Raw genomic sequence first — 15,695 nt, forward strand, 5'->3', positions numbered from 1 at the left:
TAGGAAACATTGCACTAGCAGGAGATTAAAAGTAGGAACTATAGTCAGGGATATTGACCTTTACTCCACTTACAAAGCAGATGTTGGTGTGACAAAGACATGTCTATATTGGTGAGTTATCCTATGTATTGTGATGATTTTATGTATTTTTATTTCATATAGCTGGCATAGTCTATTAATTGGTGAGTTATCCTATGTATTGTGATGATTTTATGTATTTTTATTTCATATAGCTGGCATAGTCTATTAATTTTTATTTCATATAGCTGGCATAGTCTATTAATTGGTGAGTTATCCTATGTATTGTGATGATTTTATGTATTTTTATTTCATATAGCTGGCATAGTCTATTAATTTTCAGTGGGTTAATTGTATTAATTCACTGCAGTCCAAATTCCATCTTCTGCCTCGCATGTCCCAGTGACCAATTAGATCCCACAGAGTTAGCCTTCTCCAGGTCCCGTGGGCCAAGCAATGTTGGCTGGCGGGGCCTAGGGATACAGCCTTTTCTGTTGTGGCCCTGGTCCTCTGGAACCAACTCCCCCAGAGATTCGTACGGCCCCCTCTCTCCTCACCTTCTGAAAGGCTCTGAAAACACACTGGGGCTTTTGAGTGATAGTTCTCTGCTCCAGCAAGTAGTGTGAATGAGAGATGCTTGTATGCTGTTTATACTGAGTTTTAATTTTTCTACTTGTTTTTATTCTGTATATTGGGCTACCTTAATTTTGTAATCTATTTATTTATTTATTTAGATATTTATTTAGTCCAATACATAATACACATTGAAGAGAATAGATATATAATAATATAAATAAAGAAAAGAATAGAAGAAAAGATATAAAAGTATAGGTGAACATATTTGAAAGGAAGAAAAGATAAATGAGATAAGGAGAGGCAATTGGACAGGGGACGGAAGGCACACTGGTGCACTTATGTATGCCCCTTATTGACCTCTAAGGAACCTGGAGAGGTCAATCGTTTATCATTTTATTTTATCATTTTTTATATTTATCATTTAATTTATATTTTATCATTTTTTATATTTAGTTTATCATTTTATTGTTGTAAGCCACTTGGAATCCAATAGAAGGGCAGCCTATAAATTTATTAGATAGATAGATAGATAGATAGATAGATAGATAGATAGATAGATAGATAGATAGAAAGATAGATAGATAGATAGATAGATAGATAGATGGCTAGGTAGGTAGGTAGGTAGATAGATAGAGATAGAGATAGAGATAGATAGATAGATAGATAGATAGATAGATAGATAGACAGACAGATGATCAACAGATAGATAGACAGATAGATAGATAGACAGACAGACAGACAGACAGACAGACAGATAGGATTGATGACAATGCAAAATATTGATTTGGCATTTTGGAGAAACTTCCTAATAGCGAGGACAATTAACCAGTGGAACAGCTTACCTACAGAAATTGTGGATGCTCTATCACTGGGGGCTGAAATGATATAGGCTCCCCTACTTTAGCAAGGAGTTGGACTAGAAGACTTCCAAGGTCCCTCTTATTCGATTAAGACATTAAAAAAAATAGAGGCTGGGAAAGAAAAGTAAACAGAAGAAAAGACAGCTAAAGATGGGTGGTTAAAAGCCTGTCTGGTTTGCTGCTGTAGCACTGCTCGGCTGAATGACATCCAGACCCCTTCTGTAATGCTTGTTTTGGCAGTGCAGAGGATATGCAACTAGCTAATCTAGAGGGTAGACATCATAGTCTGAGCTGTTAAAGTGCATGTGTGTGTGTAAAACAATAAGCCCAGAAGTGTATCACTGGCGTTTTACGTAAGTACTGGAAAGCATCATAAATGTTGGCTTGGCTTGCTGTACTTTGTTCCATGTCATTTTAATGATCCTGATGTTTGAAGAGTCATCTGCAAATGTGATTCAAATTATAGGGCTGGGTTACTGGTTTTACTGAGGCTTTGGGACCAAAGATTGCTCCGAGAAGCGAGAAAAGACACACTTCTATCAATATAAGAGGGATAGAATCAAGATCACGTAAAATGTTAATACCACTTTATAAAGCCTTGGCAAGGCCACACTTGGATTACTGCATTCAGTTTTGGTCGCCACAAGGCAAAAAGGATGTTGAGACTCTAGAAAAAGTGCAGAGAAGACAACAAAGATGATTAGGGGTCTGGAGACTAAAACATATGGAGAACGATTACAGGAACTGGGTATGTCTAGTTTAATGAAAAGAAGGACCAGGGGAGACATGATAGCAGTGTTCCAATATCTCAGGGGGAGTCAAACTATTCTCCAAAGCACCTGAGGGTAGAACAAGAAGCAATGGGTGGAAACTAAACAAGGAGAGAAGCAACTTAGAACTAAGGAGAAATTTCCTGACAGTCAGAACAGTTAATCAGTGGAACAGCTTGTCTCCAGAAGCTGTGAATGCTCCAATACTGGAAGTTTTTAAGAAGATGTTGGACAACCATTTGTGTGAAGTAGTGTAGGGTTTCCTGCCTAAGCAGGGGGTTGGTCTAGAAGACCTCCAATGTCCCTTCCAACACTGTTGTTGTTGTTGTTATAATAAATGGCTTAGGTTTTGAATGCCTTTTTACTTCCAGAGTTATACTAATAGTGTCAACCCTGAAGCTGACCTGACCGAAGCCATTTTTGACAGCTTCATTGTTGCCACACTGGAGCTGGGGGATAGGGAGTGGGGATTTGAGATGGTTGGAATTCAGTAGCCAAAACAAATATATTTTCTCTTGGGAACCAAGGACATTCTCACACCTGGTCAGAGGAAGATGGAATGATATTATCTGGCAGCCATTCCGCTCTGTGATTGAACCATGTGACCGATTGCTTTGAGAAAGCGGGAACACTTTTTATTTTTAAAGTCGATAAAGAGAGTTAAATTCATTTAACTATTGCCGCAAAGAAGACTGGAAAATTCTGGGAGTTGAAGACCACAAGTGTTAAAGTTGCCAAGTTTGAAAATCTCTGAAAGCGTCACATCCCTCGCAAAATCCATTCCCTAAGACCTTCTGTTTCTTCCGCCTTCCCTTGCCCCATTCAAGGGAGCATGCGTGTATTTAATTGCATTTATATGTGCCTGTATGATTTAAGCATCGGTTTTCCCAGTCCAACTCCCATGCTTCTTTTGACAATAAGAAAGAAAGCACATCTGGCCAAAGTTTACTTTCCTCCCTCTGCTTTTTCCCACGTGGTGAATTTCTGCAACGAAGCTAAAAGAAGCGTGTGAGATCCCCGCCTTTATCTCTCCAGGGGAAAACAAAACAAAACATGAGGTTAGGCATTGATTCAGCCTGTCAGGTGCCCGCAAACAACCTTAGGGTTATCCCAAAGGTGCTTTTTCAGGAGGCAATTGCACTTTCTCGTTTTTTCTTTTGAAGACATTTCGCTTCTCATTAAAGAAGCTTCTTCAGGATAGTTAGGAATGGAAGGATTTATATTCCTGTATGATTGTAACTTACTGCTTATATCCTTACTATTTATATTAATATTGATTGTTTCCTGATTGCTTATTTGTACCTTATGACAGTCATTGTGTTGTACCTCATGACAAATGTATCTTTTCTTTTATGTACACTGCAAGCATATGCACCAAAGACAAATTCCTTGTGTGTCCAATCGCACTTGGCCAATAAAGAATTATCCTCTCCTCTCCTCTTCCAGATAGTTGGTAACCTGCATCCTAATTTAATCTGAGCAGGAATACTATTCAGGTGACTTCGAGGACACAGATCAACCTCCAAGGGCTTCAAGGAGCGATCCACCTCAAAGGATGCAGGTGACCAGCTGTCTGCAAGGAATATAAATCCTTCCATTCCTCACTTCTCCTGTCAAGAGTTGAAGAAGCTTTTCTTGGATGAGAAGCGAAACTTCTCCAAAGGGGGGGGGGGAGTCCAGTAGCCTCTTAAAAAAAAAAAAGCAAGCACCTTTGGGACAACAGTGACATTGAATGTCGCAGAATCTCTACATAACCATAAACCCAACCCCGGGGCGAGCATCACCCGCGTTCCCGCGCGCCTGTGCCCGCAAAAAGTCCGCCCGCATTTGGCCACCTTTACACCTCTCCGTCTGGTTACTCCACCTCCCCGCAGCTTCCCGCTTTGACCGGTCAGCTATTAAGTCCGCTGGGGAGAGGATATTGACGCCGCGACAGAGCCGGCCGCTCCACCCCTCCCTCCCCTCCCCGAAGCAGCGCCGCCTCTCTCTCGCGCCCCAGGTGGCTCCCCGCGAACAGGAAGTCGCTGCGCCGCGCCTCGAACGGGCTTCACGCTCCGGGAGCGAAGCTTCAGACGTGCAAAGGGCCCGGGGAAGTGCGGGGCGAGCGCTGTAGAAGGGGCGAAGCGCTCCCACTTGCGTTGGAGACGCTTCTTTACGCGTGCCAAACGCCTCTTCTTCGCCACGCAAAGTGGCGGAGCAGGGAGATTCCAGAATTCGGGGCGAAGGACTTCCTAGGACCTAGGGGATTCCCCATCACCTAATCCCTCCCCCAGAAGTTTAAAGGAAGCGTGCAGTTCATTTTTGTTTTGCGAGTTTGCATGGTTCAGACGAGCGGGGGATTAGCATCGATTCTTGGCGGAGGGGAGATCAGAGTTGCCTCTCCTGTGTTTTACTGTCTCTCTTCCCCCACCCATATCACCACCAAACAGAATTGTCAAGAGATCACCCTTAGGCGTTAGGTGATGGCTTCCAGTCCAAACGATTCGGATCCCAACTCCCAGCCGGGGGACGATGATCCGAATCCAAATATCAGTCCTCAAGAAGAGCTGGACTTCTCCATTTTATTTGATTATGACTATTCGCAGCCGGTAGCAGGTTTGTGACTTTGGATTACTCCTCTTATTAGCCGTGCGCATTTGTGACTACTGACACCCGTGCTTGATAGATGCTTTTCTTCTTTTCTTTTTAAATATTTTTTATTAATTTTCCACTTTTAAAAAAGAACACACAATAGTAAGTACAGAAGAAAATCAAAAATTAAATGAATAGTAGTATATACAGATATTAGCATTATATTAGCATTAAAGTCACTACATTTATATCATATTAATTATACACCAGACTATAATTTGTCTCAAATATATAAATTAGTACATGCTTTTTTCCATTAACAAATTAATTTTATATATACTTATGATAACGATTTACTATGCAGGTTAAATTGCCCCCCTCCCCCAAATTGTAAAGTCTAGATTTTATTTATTACATACTTCAAAATATTTTAAAAAGTAAAAATAATAAACAAATTAACATTATTAAAACAACTGTAAAGCAAAACTAAACTACCTATACCTTTCTTTATCTTAACACATATTTTATCATTGTACATATGCCTTTCAAAGAAAACTTAGGGGTGTGTTTGGAATGGATGGGGGTTTTTTTCCCCCTGAAGGATGCATGGGCCCAAGGAACAGTTTAATGGTGCAGCAGGTGTCAATAGATGGCTGGGATCAGGTCGTGTTTCTTTAGCACTTGGGTTGGAAATTCTATCTTGGACTGGCCTAGCCTGTACAGGAAAAAGTGGTTTTCTCCAATTAACCCTAAAGAGGGCAGTAGGGAAACTTTACAATGTTTGCTGAGGTTAATTAGGATCATCTGCAGTTAGGAAAGTTTACTTTTCTTCCATCAGATTGGGTTGAAAGTCTACCTGTATCTTTCTGTTTATCTCTGGTGGGATGGATGATTAGAAGCACTGATTGCTGATTTTTTTAATAGGATGGGCAAATCTAACAAGCAATAGCAGAAAGGGAACTGTCAAGAAAATTTAAAAAAATATAGTGCCAATAGTATCATATCTCAGCACACCAAAGACTCCTCTTTGTCGTTTCTGGGTCATGTAGATAAGAGCTTTTTTTCCATGGCTTTTTGTTTTATGTGACAAAATCAAAACTTTGTTGCACTTGTAATTGTTTGTTTGTTCTAATGCAAAGCACAGATCCAGAGGGTAGGGCCAGAAACAACTCTGAAATTAATATTGGACAATGGCTTTGGTCACGCTTGCTAAGTTAGGTTGAGTAACAGAAGACAAACAAGTGTTTGAAAGCCTTGACTAAAAGCCAGAGTACAACAATTGTAATTTCATGTAGTATTTGTAAGGTGCCTTAGAATGTCACACTATTTCTACTAGCCTCGGGGCCATGATTGCATTGGTCTCGTTTTTCCAAAGTGTGTGTCTTTGGGTGTGATAAAATATACCTGCCTTTTTGATGTCCTGATAAAATATTGTGCCTATTTGTTCGCGTATCACACCTCTTTGTGACATGTTGGAAATATCTAAAAGGATACTGGGATGTTTCCTTGTTTCATAGTACATTTCGCAAACATGATATGTAAAAAATGCTTGGTGTGCACATTTTAATATGTGTCGGAAATTGCAGATGGTGTGGAAAACAACAGCACACCAACTTCCCAATGTGAGTTTGCCTCTTAATTAGTCACCCAAATGGACAGTATGGTTTCTCAGTCATCTTCTGAGTGTGGTCAGTTTTCTTTTGGCAGGGTTTTCTGTACCATGTTAACATAACAAATTCTATAGCAAATTGTTTTGAAGTCTCTACTGCCGTCCAACACTAACCACATCTACCAAGAAATGAAGCAAGACTTGGGTGTCTCAGTTTTAAAAAGTAACCCAAAACCATCACTCAGACTCAATAATCTTTGATTTTTGGAGGGGGGGGGGGTGTCACTTCTTAAGCTCTGCTATTAAGATTTTTTTAAAAAAAAGAAATTAAGAACTGTTTGCTACTGTTGCTAATATTTAAATATCTTGGATGAGCCTGTGACTCAGGATTTAGTCCTGCCTGCTTGTTATATGCAACAGTGAAGCTACAAAGAGGCTCCCCTCCCCCCGCAAATCAGAGATGGAAGAGGAATAAAGAAAGAGTGGGCAAAGGTATAACTGCAAATGTAAAGGTGTGCAGTGTATTCCTCGCTCTTTTCAGTCAGCAGAAGGGCTGCTTTGACCTAGAAAGAGAGAGCAATTGACTCGGATCCCAGGAGTTTTGAATTGCAAGCCCATGTTACTGTTTGAAAAAAGAACAACTGTTTGCAATTCAGATATAATCAAAAGCAGGCATGTGGAAACCTGCAAAGCATTCTCTTCTGCATGCTTCTCACCCATTGATAAGTGCAAATTAAAGCTTTCTCTATGACCTCAGTCGATATGGTGTATACCATTTTTTAATGCTGACCTCTAATATTGGTGACATTGGTGTGATCGCATAGCTTTAAATAGTTTGCATTTTCTTATTTAGTTTAGTTTAGTTTAGTTTATTTAGATTTGTATGCCGCCCCTCTCCGAAGACTCGGGGCGGCTAACAAAAATAAAAAACAATGTAACAAATCTAATATTAAAAAGTAATCTAAAAAAACCCAATTTAAGAGACCAATCATACCAACAAACATACCAGGTATAAATTCTATAAGCCTAGGGGGAAGGGGGAAAAGATTTTCAATTCCCCCATGCCTGACAACAGAGGTGGGTTTTAAGGAGCTTGCGAAAGGCAAGGAGGGTGGGGGCAACTCTGATATCTGGGGGGAGCTGGTTCCAGAGGGTCGGGGCCGCCACAGAGAAGGCTCTTCTCCTGGGTCCCGCCAAATGACATTGTTTAGTCGACGGGACCTGGAGAAGGCCAACTCTGTGGGACCTAACCGGTCTTGCTTTGTCTGGTTGGGATGGAATATAATCATTAACTGAATGTAATCTCTTCGTCCCACCCCAGTTTTCTTTAATCTGATTGCAAAACAACTGCAACGATCAAAATTCTCAGCAATCATGACAAATAGCTCCAAGATGCCAGGTTGGGTCTGTCAGACTTTTTTTTTGGGGGGGGGGAAATAATTTTACTGCTGGTGACAGACATATGGCATTACATAAAAGTTTTCATTTAAATCAAGGATGGGTTCTAACTAGTGTTGGGCGAACTGAACTCGCAAAGTTCGGGTTCGTGCCAAACTTTGCAGTGTTCGGCATGCCGAACCCGAACTTTTTAAAAAGTTCGGGTAAAGTTCAGGTTCGGGTTCAGCGTTTGGCCGAACACTGCAAAATGCCCCTGCCCAGGAGGAGAATGGGGAATCCCATCGTGAGATTTCCCACCTCCTTTTGCTTGCGGCGCTACAAGATTACTTCCTGGCCGGCTGAAACAGGGAGGAAGGAGTCACTGTGACGTCAAAGCCCCGCCCCCGGAATCCCCTTGTGGGATTTACCACCTCCTTTTGCGAGCAAAAGGAGGTGGGAAATCCCATGATGGGATTCCGCACTCTCCTCCCAGATGATGGCGTTTCATGGTGCTCGGCCGAACGCTGAACCCAAACTTTACCCAAACTTCACGCCAAACCCGAACTTTACCCGAACTTTTAAAAAAAGTTTTAAAAAGCACTGCTGCTGTTCGGGTTCGGGCTCAGGTAAAGTTTGGGTTCAGGTTTGGCAAACTCACCCAAACTTTACAGCAAAGTTGGGGTGAGTTCGCCGAACCCAAACTTTGTGAAGTTTGCCCAACACTAGTTCTAACTTACCTTGTTGCTGGTTTGCTTCCTCGGGCCACATGGCTGTGCGCACATTGCACACCACATGGTCTCACCACATGGGCACCCTCGCATGCACAGTGGCAAAAACTCAGCTTCTACGCAAGCAAAAAATGGGGGGGGGGAGAGAGAGAAGAAAATAAAATGATGTATGTGCAGTTTTGAAAATTCAGCTTCTACCCTTGCGCAAAAGCAAAAGCTGCCAAAAAATAAAATTAAAAATCCAAAAAAAAATCTCCCCCCAAAGACATTAGCGTCCACAGACTGACACTAACAAAACTGTCTCTATGACATCACCACTGGTTTACTACTGGTTCTACGTAAGTGGTGCGAGCTGGGAGGAACCCACCTCTGGTTTAGATGGGATATATTCAGAGAAAGTTTATAATGATAATTTATAATAATTTATTAGATTTGTATGCCACCCGTCTCCAAAGACTCGGAGCGGCTCACAACAATTATAACAATGTGACAAATCCAATATTTAAAATACATCTAAAACCCATCATTAAAACCATGCAATACAATCAAACCATACATAAACTATATGAGCCTGGGGGTGTCTCAGTTACCCCACGCCTGGTGACATAGGTGGGTCTTCAATAACTTACGAAAGGCAAGGAGGGTGGGGGTCATACTAATCTCCAAGGGGAGTTGATTCCAGAGGGCCGGGGCTGCCACCGAGAAGGCTCTTCCCCTGGCCAGATGACATTGTTTAGTCAACGGGACCTGGAGAAGGCCAACTCTGTGGGACCTAATTGGTTGCTGGGATTCGTGCAGTAGAGGGTGGTCCCATAGGTATTCTGATCCGTCTAGATACACTAATGTAATGAAGGCAGTAAAACATTGTCAAACCTCAAAAGAAAAAGAAAAACAAGAAAGTCCAGTTGCCTCCTGAAAAAGCACTTTTGGGACAACAATGGCTCTGGATAACTGAGAATCTGTACAGGCTTTCAGCAGTCAGACATTCTTGCAAATGAATATATTATTACAGAATGAACAAAAGTTTACTGTTTTTTCCCCCCTGAATGTGAACAAGAGGGAACATAACCAAGAGTGATTTATTGTACTTCAGGGTAGACCTACTACAGTTGCTCTCAGGTCACACCTTTTGAACAAATGACAACTGTGAACATAACTTAGAATGTGTAAAGAAACATAAGCTTACAGTGCCAAAACCGTAACTGAGAATATCTTTTCCCGTGAAATAATTCAACAGTAGTTACTAATTTAGATTTCCGGTGGTGGGTCTAGAGCAGAGGTCTTCAAACTTGGCAACTTTTAAGACTTGTGGACTTCAGTTCTCAGAATTCTCCAGCCAGCATAGCGAGAAATCAACACGCAATCAATATTTTTACAGCTTTAATGCGTAGAGATTCAGTTAAGCAATAAACCCAGCCTATTGGTTTATCATGAAACTTTGGGAATTCTGATTCCTAGTTGTACAGAGGGGGGAAAAAAAGTCAGTGATGACTTTTTGAATTTTCATGATTGTTTTAAACCAAAAGTAGGGCTGCAAGCTTAAATACCTTTAATAGAAATAAGCTTATGAAACTTAAAATGCATGCATTATGAATTATGACGGAAATCTCTTTTGCCTATCTTTATGGAGGTATCAAATTCCTCATATGATATAAAGAGAACTCAATGATGTGATCCACAGAATCATGCTAAGCCATAGAAGTTTTCAGTTAACGAAGGTTTCTCAGATTTGAATTATGATACTAACATTGTGACAGTCATAAAATAGTAAAAGAGAGTTACCCGTAGCTTGTCAGCCCCACTAGGAAGATTCAGACCAGGAAATCAAATCCACAGGAAGGCTAAAACTATTTTTATTGAGATTGGCTATAACACCTGAATCTTGCAAGTCTGGTTGTTTTTTTTACCTCTTCCTCCTCTTTCGACTTAGCAATAGCATTTAGACTTTTATACCACTTCATAGTATTTTTACAACCCTCTCTAAGGGATTTACAGAATCAGCATATTTCTCCCAACAATCTGGGTTCTCATTTTACCCACCTTGGAAGGATGGAGGCTGAGTCAACCTTGAGCCAGAGGTGAGATTAGAACTGTTGAACAGTAGTGAAATCCAATTTTTTTTTACTACCGGTTCTGTGGGCATAGCTTTGTGGGCATGTCAGGGAAAGGATACTGCGAAATCTCCATTCCCATCCCACTTTGGGCCAGACAGGCATTTCCCAGTTCTCCAAACCACTCAAAATTTTCAAGAATTACTCAAAAATTCTGCTACCGGTTCTCCAGAACCTGCTGGATTTCACCCTTGGTTTAAAAAACCTGCAGTGCTGATGTTGATTTATTCTTCCATGTCTGCGGGATATCACGATTTAACAATATATTATTGAACAGTTTCCCCAAATGCGGCAACAATACATTCACATAAGTTTTATAAAATTCCCCTGTAAACCCATCCGGGCCCGGTGCTTTGGCTTGTTTTAACCTTTTAATTACTCTAGCAATTTCATCTTGTGTCATCTGCGTTCAAAATTTGTTTATCTTCTTCACCTACTATTTTCCCAACCTTGAGGACTCCTATCTTCACTTGCTCCTCTTTATACAAATCTTCATAATATTTCCTCATTATCTCCTCTAACTGCTCCTTACCATATCTAACCACTCCACTAGTGTCCCTCAATGCTAAAATACATGATTTTTCTTTCCTCTTCTTCAGATATGTCGCCATTTGCTGCATTGATCTTACCCCTAGCTCTGTATTTTTTGTCACATCATCATTCTCATCTTGTTCCATTTGATCTCATCATACACCATCAATTGTTTCTTTTTCAATTTAAATAAACTATTCCAATCTCTACTTTTAGTTAATCTTGACTGCTGTTGTATCAAATCTATTTCCCTTATCTTCCTTTCCCTCTCTCTACCCCACCTCTTCCTAATATCTGCTTCCATACATATACATTGTCCCCTCATGAAAGCCTTACATGCATCCCACACAATTGATTGTTTAATACCACCCACATCATTAATTCTAAAATATTCAGATAACTCTGTTTGCAATTTCTCTTTATCTTGTTCCCTAGCAGTTACCACCTCATTATATCTCCAAATACTTTGATTACGTTCCTGACTTATTTCCAATTCTGCCAATAGTGGGGCATGATCTGATATCCAAATACTTTTAATATCTACTTTTTTAACTTGTATATTGCCCCCCCCATTCATTAATATGTAATCTATGCAGCTAAATGTATGATATCTTGCTGAATAATATGTAGTTCTGTTTAAAATATCTGCATGAGTTTTCGGAGAGGGGCGGCATACAAATCCAAATAATAATAATAATAATAATAATAATAATAATAATAATAATGAAGATCCACCATATTAAGTCTGTTGTAACACCCTACTATTTGCAGTCCCATTTGTTAATTGCATATTAAAATCTCCGGCCAAAAAAGTTGAGCCCTCCATAAAGTTGTCTAACTTCCTCTTAGTATTTGATGTTGATTTATTCTTAAATATTGTCCCAAATTGGTCTGTTCACATCAGCAAAGATGTAGTAGTACTATGTGGTATCATGCAAACATTTTGGGCTCTGATTAAAAAAAAAATAGTTCAAACTTCTGCTTAATCTCCAAGGTTGTGGAGTGCTTGGGGCAATCACTTTTCTTTATCCAAATTGAGATTTTGGGGTTGATATGAGGATAAAGTGGGAGAGGAATTCACTTTGGCTTCAGGCTTGGAGGAAGGATTAAATTATCATTATAACTTTTCATCCTGTGTGAAGGGAGAGTAAAAGATGCCACTGAACAGACTTGGAAAGCACTTCCCGAGACTGTTTTCCTTATTCTGTGTGCCTGAATGCCATCATTATTAATCTTTGGTATTTTTGAGATGGAAATCATTAGTGTAAGAGAGATCACAACAAAACATATAATCTGGAGGACATTCCTTGCTTTCAGAAGACACCATTATGAGTCTGTAAGTAATCCTTTGTACATCAGTGATCTTTAATGTTCCAAGATTAAAGCATGTTTACAAAGAGATGGATTTAAACAAAAACAAAAACCTTTAGTCCACATGTCGAAGTGTGCCTGGAAATTGTGGAAGATGACTGTTTTCTCAATTATGTTAGCTTCATTGGAGCTGAAATTAGTTTTGGATGTTCACCAGAAATGCAATTTTAGCCATAGGTCAAGACCCCAAACTTTCTCTTCTTTCTTGTAAACATTTTCAAAAATGTGACCCAAAGAAACTCCAAAATCAAGAGGAAGTAGTAAATTTGTGTCGAGCCTAGAACTAGTTTATATAAACAAATATTTAAGCCTGAACCAATTAAACATAGATTGGGCTCCTTGCTGATCTGGCTATGCTAAAATTTTGTGTTATCAGTTATTACCAAAAATGTTACGTTGCAGATGGTGCAATAAAAGTCGAGCTTGAAGTGAGTTCAAAAAATCCTCTGGATTTTCATTGAGGTAATATAATACTTTCCAAAGCCCACCAGGAAATATATGTTTGTTATATTTATTTTTAGATTGGTCAGCTTTTAAGACTCAGCGTGGCTTACAAGTCAAGATCATAACATCGTCATAAAAAAGGCTTGGTTGCCCCCAAAACTTGACATTACTCAAACATCAATAAACCATAAAAGCAAAACGGTTGCCCAATTGCAATCTACAAAAGAAAAACCCAAACTTTACATGTTATAATTAAAAAGTCCATCTAAACAAAAGAGGCTTGACAGCTTTGGAGAAAGCCAAAAGAGTTGGTGTTAGGATGACCCTGAGGGCAGGTAATTAAACAACAATATGGACACACCAAAGAACTATCTATGGTTCCAAAATTTATCTCTAGCATAGTCAGGATTTTCAACATCTGTTCCTTGATGCTTACACGATATGAGCAGAGGTTCGACTACTGTAATGCTCTCTACATGGGGCTACCTTTGAAAAGTGTTCGGAAACTTCAGATCGTGCAGAATGCAGCTGCGAGGGCAATCATGGGCTTCCCCAGGTATGCCCATGTTACACCAACACTCCTCAGTCTGCATTGGTTGCTGATCAATTTTCGGTCACAATTCAAAGTGTTGGTTATGACCTATAAAGCCCTTCATGGCATCGGACCAGAATATCTCCGAGACCGCCTTCTGCTGCACGAATCCCAGCGACCGATTAGGTCCCACAGAGTTGACCTTCTCCGGGTCCCGTCAACTAAACCAATGATTTTCAACCTTTTTTGAGCCGCGGCACATTTTTTACATTTACAAAATCCTGGGGCACACCACCAACCAAAATGACACAAAATGACACCCTAAGACACTCTCCTCTCTTTTTCCATCCCTGTCTCCTCCCCACCCGTGTGTGTGTACACACTCATCAACCATTTCCAAAAACAGGTGAGGGCTGAGAGGGTTTTCTCTCTTATTCTTTGGGTGCTTTTTATCATATGCTTTAAATCAAGAGTCACTTCTGTCTCTCTTTTGTTTCTCTCTTTCCTCTCATTCTCTGTCTCAATCATTTTCTCATTTCTCTTTTTTCTCCCCTTTTTGCTCATTTCTCTCTCTCTCTCTCCCTTCCTCTCCTTTTCTCTCTCTCTTGCTTTCTTTCTCTCTTGCTTTGTTTCTCTCTCTCTCTTGCTTTCTTTCTCTCTCACTTTTGCTTTCTCTCTCTTTCTCTCTTTTTTCTCTGTCTCTCTTGCTTTCTCTCTCTCCTCACTCTCTTTTTCTCTCTCTTTCTCTCTCTCTTTCTTTCTTACTCTCTCTTTCTTTCTCTCTTTCTTTCTCTCTCTCTCTCAGCAAAAAGTTGCGAGACCGGAACCTGAGCTTCCTTCTTTGCGGCACACCTGACATGTCTCGCGGCACACTAGTGTGCCACGGCACACTGGTTGAAAAACACTGAACTAAACAATGTCGTTTGGCGGGCCCCAGGGGAAGAGCCTTCTCTGTGGTGGCCCCGAGTCTCTGGAACCAGCTCCCCCCAGAGATTAGAACTGCCCCTACCCTCCTTGCCTTTCGTAAACTCCTCAAAACCCACCTTTGTCATCAGGCAGGGGGAACTGAGATATCTCCCCCGGGCCTATACAATTTATGTATGGTATGTTTGTATGTATGTCTGCTTAATAATGGGGTTTTTAAAATATTTTAAACTGTAAATTATTAGATTTGTCATGAACTGTTTTATTGTGTTGTGAGCCGCCCCGAGTCTACGGAGAGGGGCAGCATACAAATCAAATAAATGAATGAATGAATGAATGAATGAACGAACGAATAAATAAATAAATGCCGATGGTCCTCGACTTGCAAAAATTTGTTCAGCCACCATTCAAAGTTGTAATGGTGCTGAAAAAGATCCATCCCTTGCACTTATGACTGTTGAAGCATCCCCACGGCTACGTGGTACAATTTTGGACCCTTGGCAACCAGTATGTATTTACGACGGTTGCAACATCCTAGGACTAGATGTGATCACCAGAAGTGGGTTCCTCTAGGTTCGGACCAGTTTGCCCAAACTGGTAGCAAACCACTGTCACAATGACATCACAGAACCAGTTGGGTTGGTGCCAGTTTGTGTAGTCCACCATCTTTTTTTGAATATTTTCCCAATTTTTTTGAGGGGGGGGATTTTTTCTGTTTCTTTTATTTTCTGCGCATGCTCAGAAGCTGAGTTTCCAACACTGCACATGCATTACCATTTTCTTTTTAGCTTTTGGGGGAATTTGTTTCGGATTTTTTTTTTTTTTGCCATTGCACATATGTGCAAAGCACCCACCCACCCACGAGGCACAGCCACTTGGCCTGGGAGGAAGTGAACTGGCCATGAGGTAAGTTAGAACCCATCCCTGGTGATCACCATTTGTAACAGTAGTGGATTCTAAAACCTGTTCATACCGGTTCATGCGTATGCGCAGAGGCGTCTTGGGTAGGTGGGCAGAGCTTTCCATGGCCAGTGCTATTGGTTCACAGAAATGGGCTGAACTGCTGATTTGTAACCTTCCCATCTGGCTACCAGAAGCAAACTCAGTGGGGGGGGGGGAACCAAATTTGCTTAATGGCCCTGTGATTTACTCAACAGCTGCAGTGACTTGCTTAATGACCACCAACACAACAAAAAAAGATAAAATCTGGCACAACCCACTTAACAACCATCATGCTTAGCAAGAATTAAGTTAATAATAATAATAATAATAA

The 15,695-nt window shown here is 40.6% G+C and overlaps 1 protein-coding gene across 5 annotated transcripts in view; it reads left to right on the top strand.

The window, feature by feature from the left end:
* The window catches only part of NFATC2 (nuclear factor of activated T cells 2), a 239,644-nt gene that overhangs the window by 19,123 nt on the left and 204,826 nt on the right, over positions 1-15,695 (top strand). The window contains exon 1 of one of the 5 annotated variants that reach the window (XM_070744611.1): positions 4,234-4,819. The exons of 1 other annotated variant lie outside the window; for it this stretch is intronic. In XM_070744611.1, coding sequence (XP_070600712.1) covers positions 4,687-4,819 — 133 coding nt within the window. In that variant the 5' untranslated portion in view covers positions 4,234-4,686. Of the gene's footprint in view, positions 1-4,233; positions 4,820-15,695 lie in introns of those variants that run through there. 3 more of the 5 variants (XM_070744608.1, XM_070744609.1, XM_070744613.1) reach the window with 3 other exon arrangements.

This window comes from Erythrolamprus reginae, chromosome 3, assembly GCF_031021105.1.
Source record: "Erythrolamprus reginae isolate rEryReg1 chromosome 3, rEryReg1.hap1, whole genome shotgun sequence".
NCBI lineage: Eukaryota > Metazoa > Chordata > Lepidosauria > Squamata > Dipsadidae > Erythrolamprus > Erythrolamprus reginae.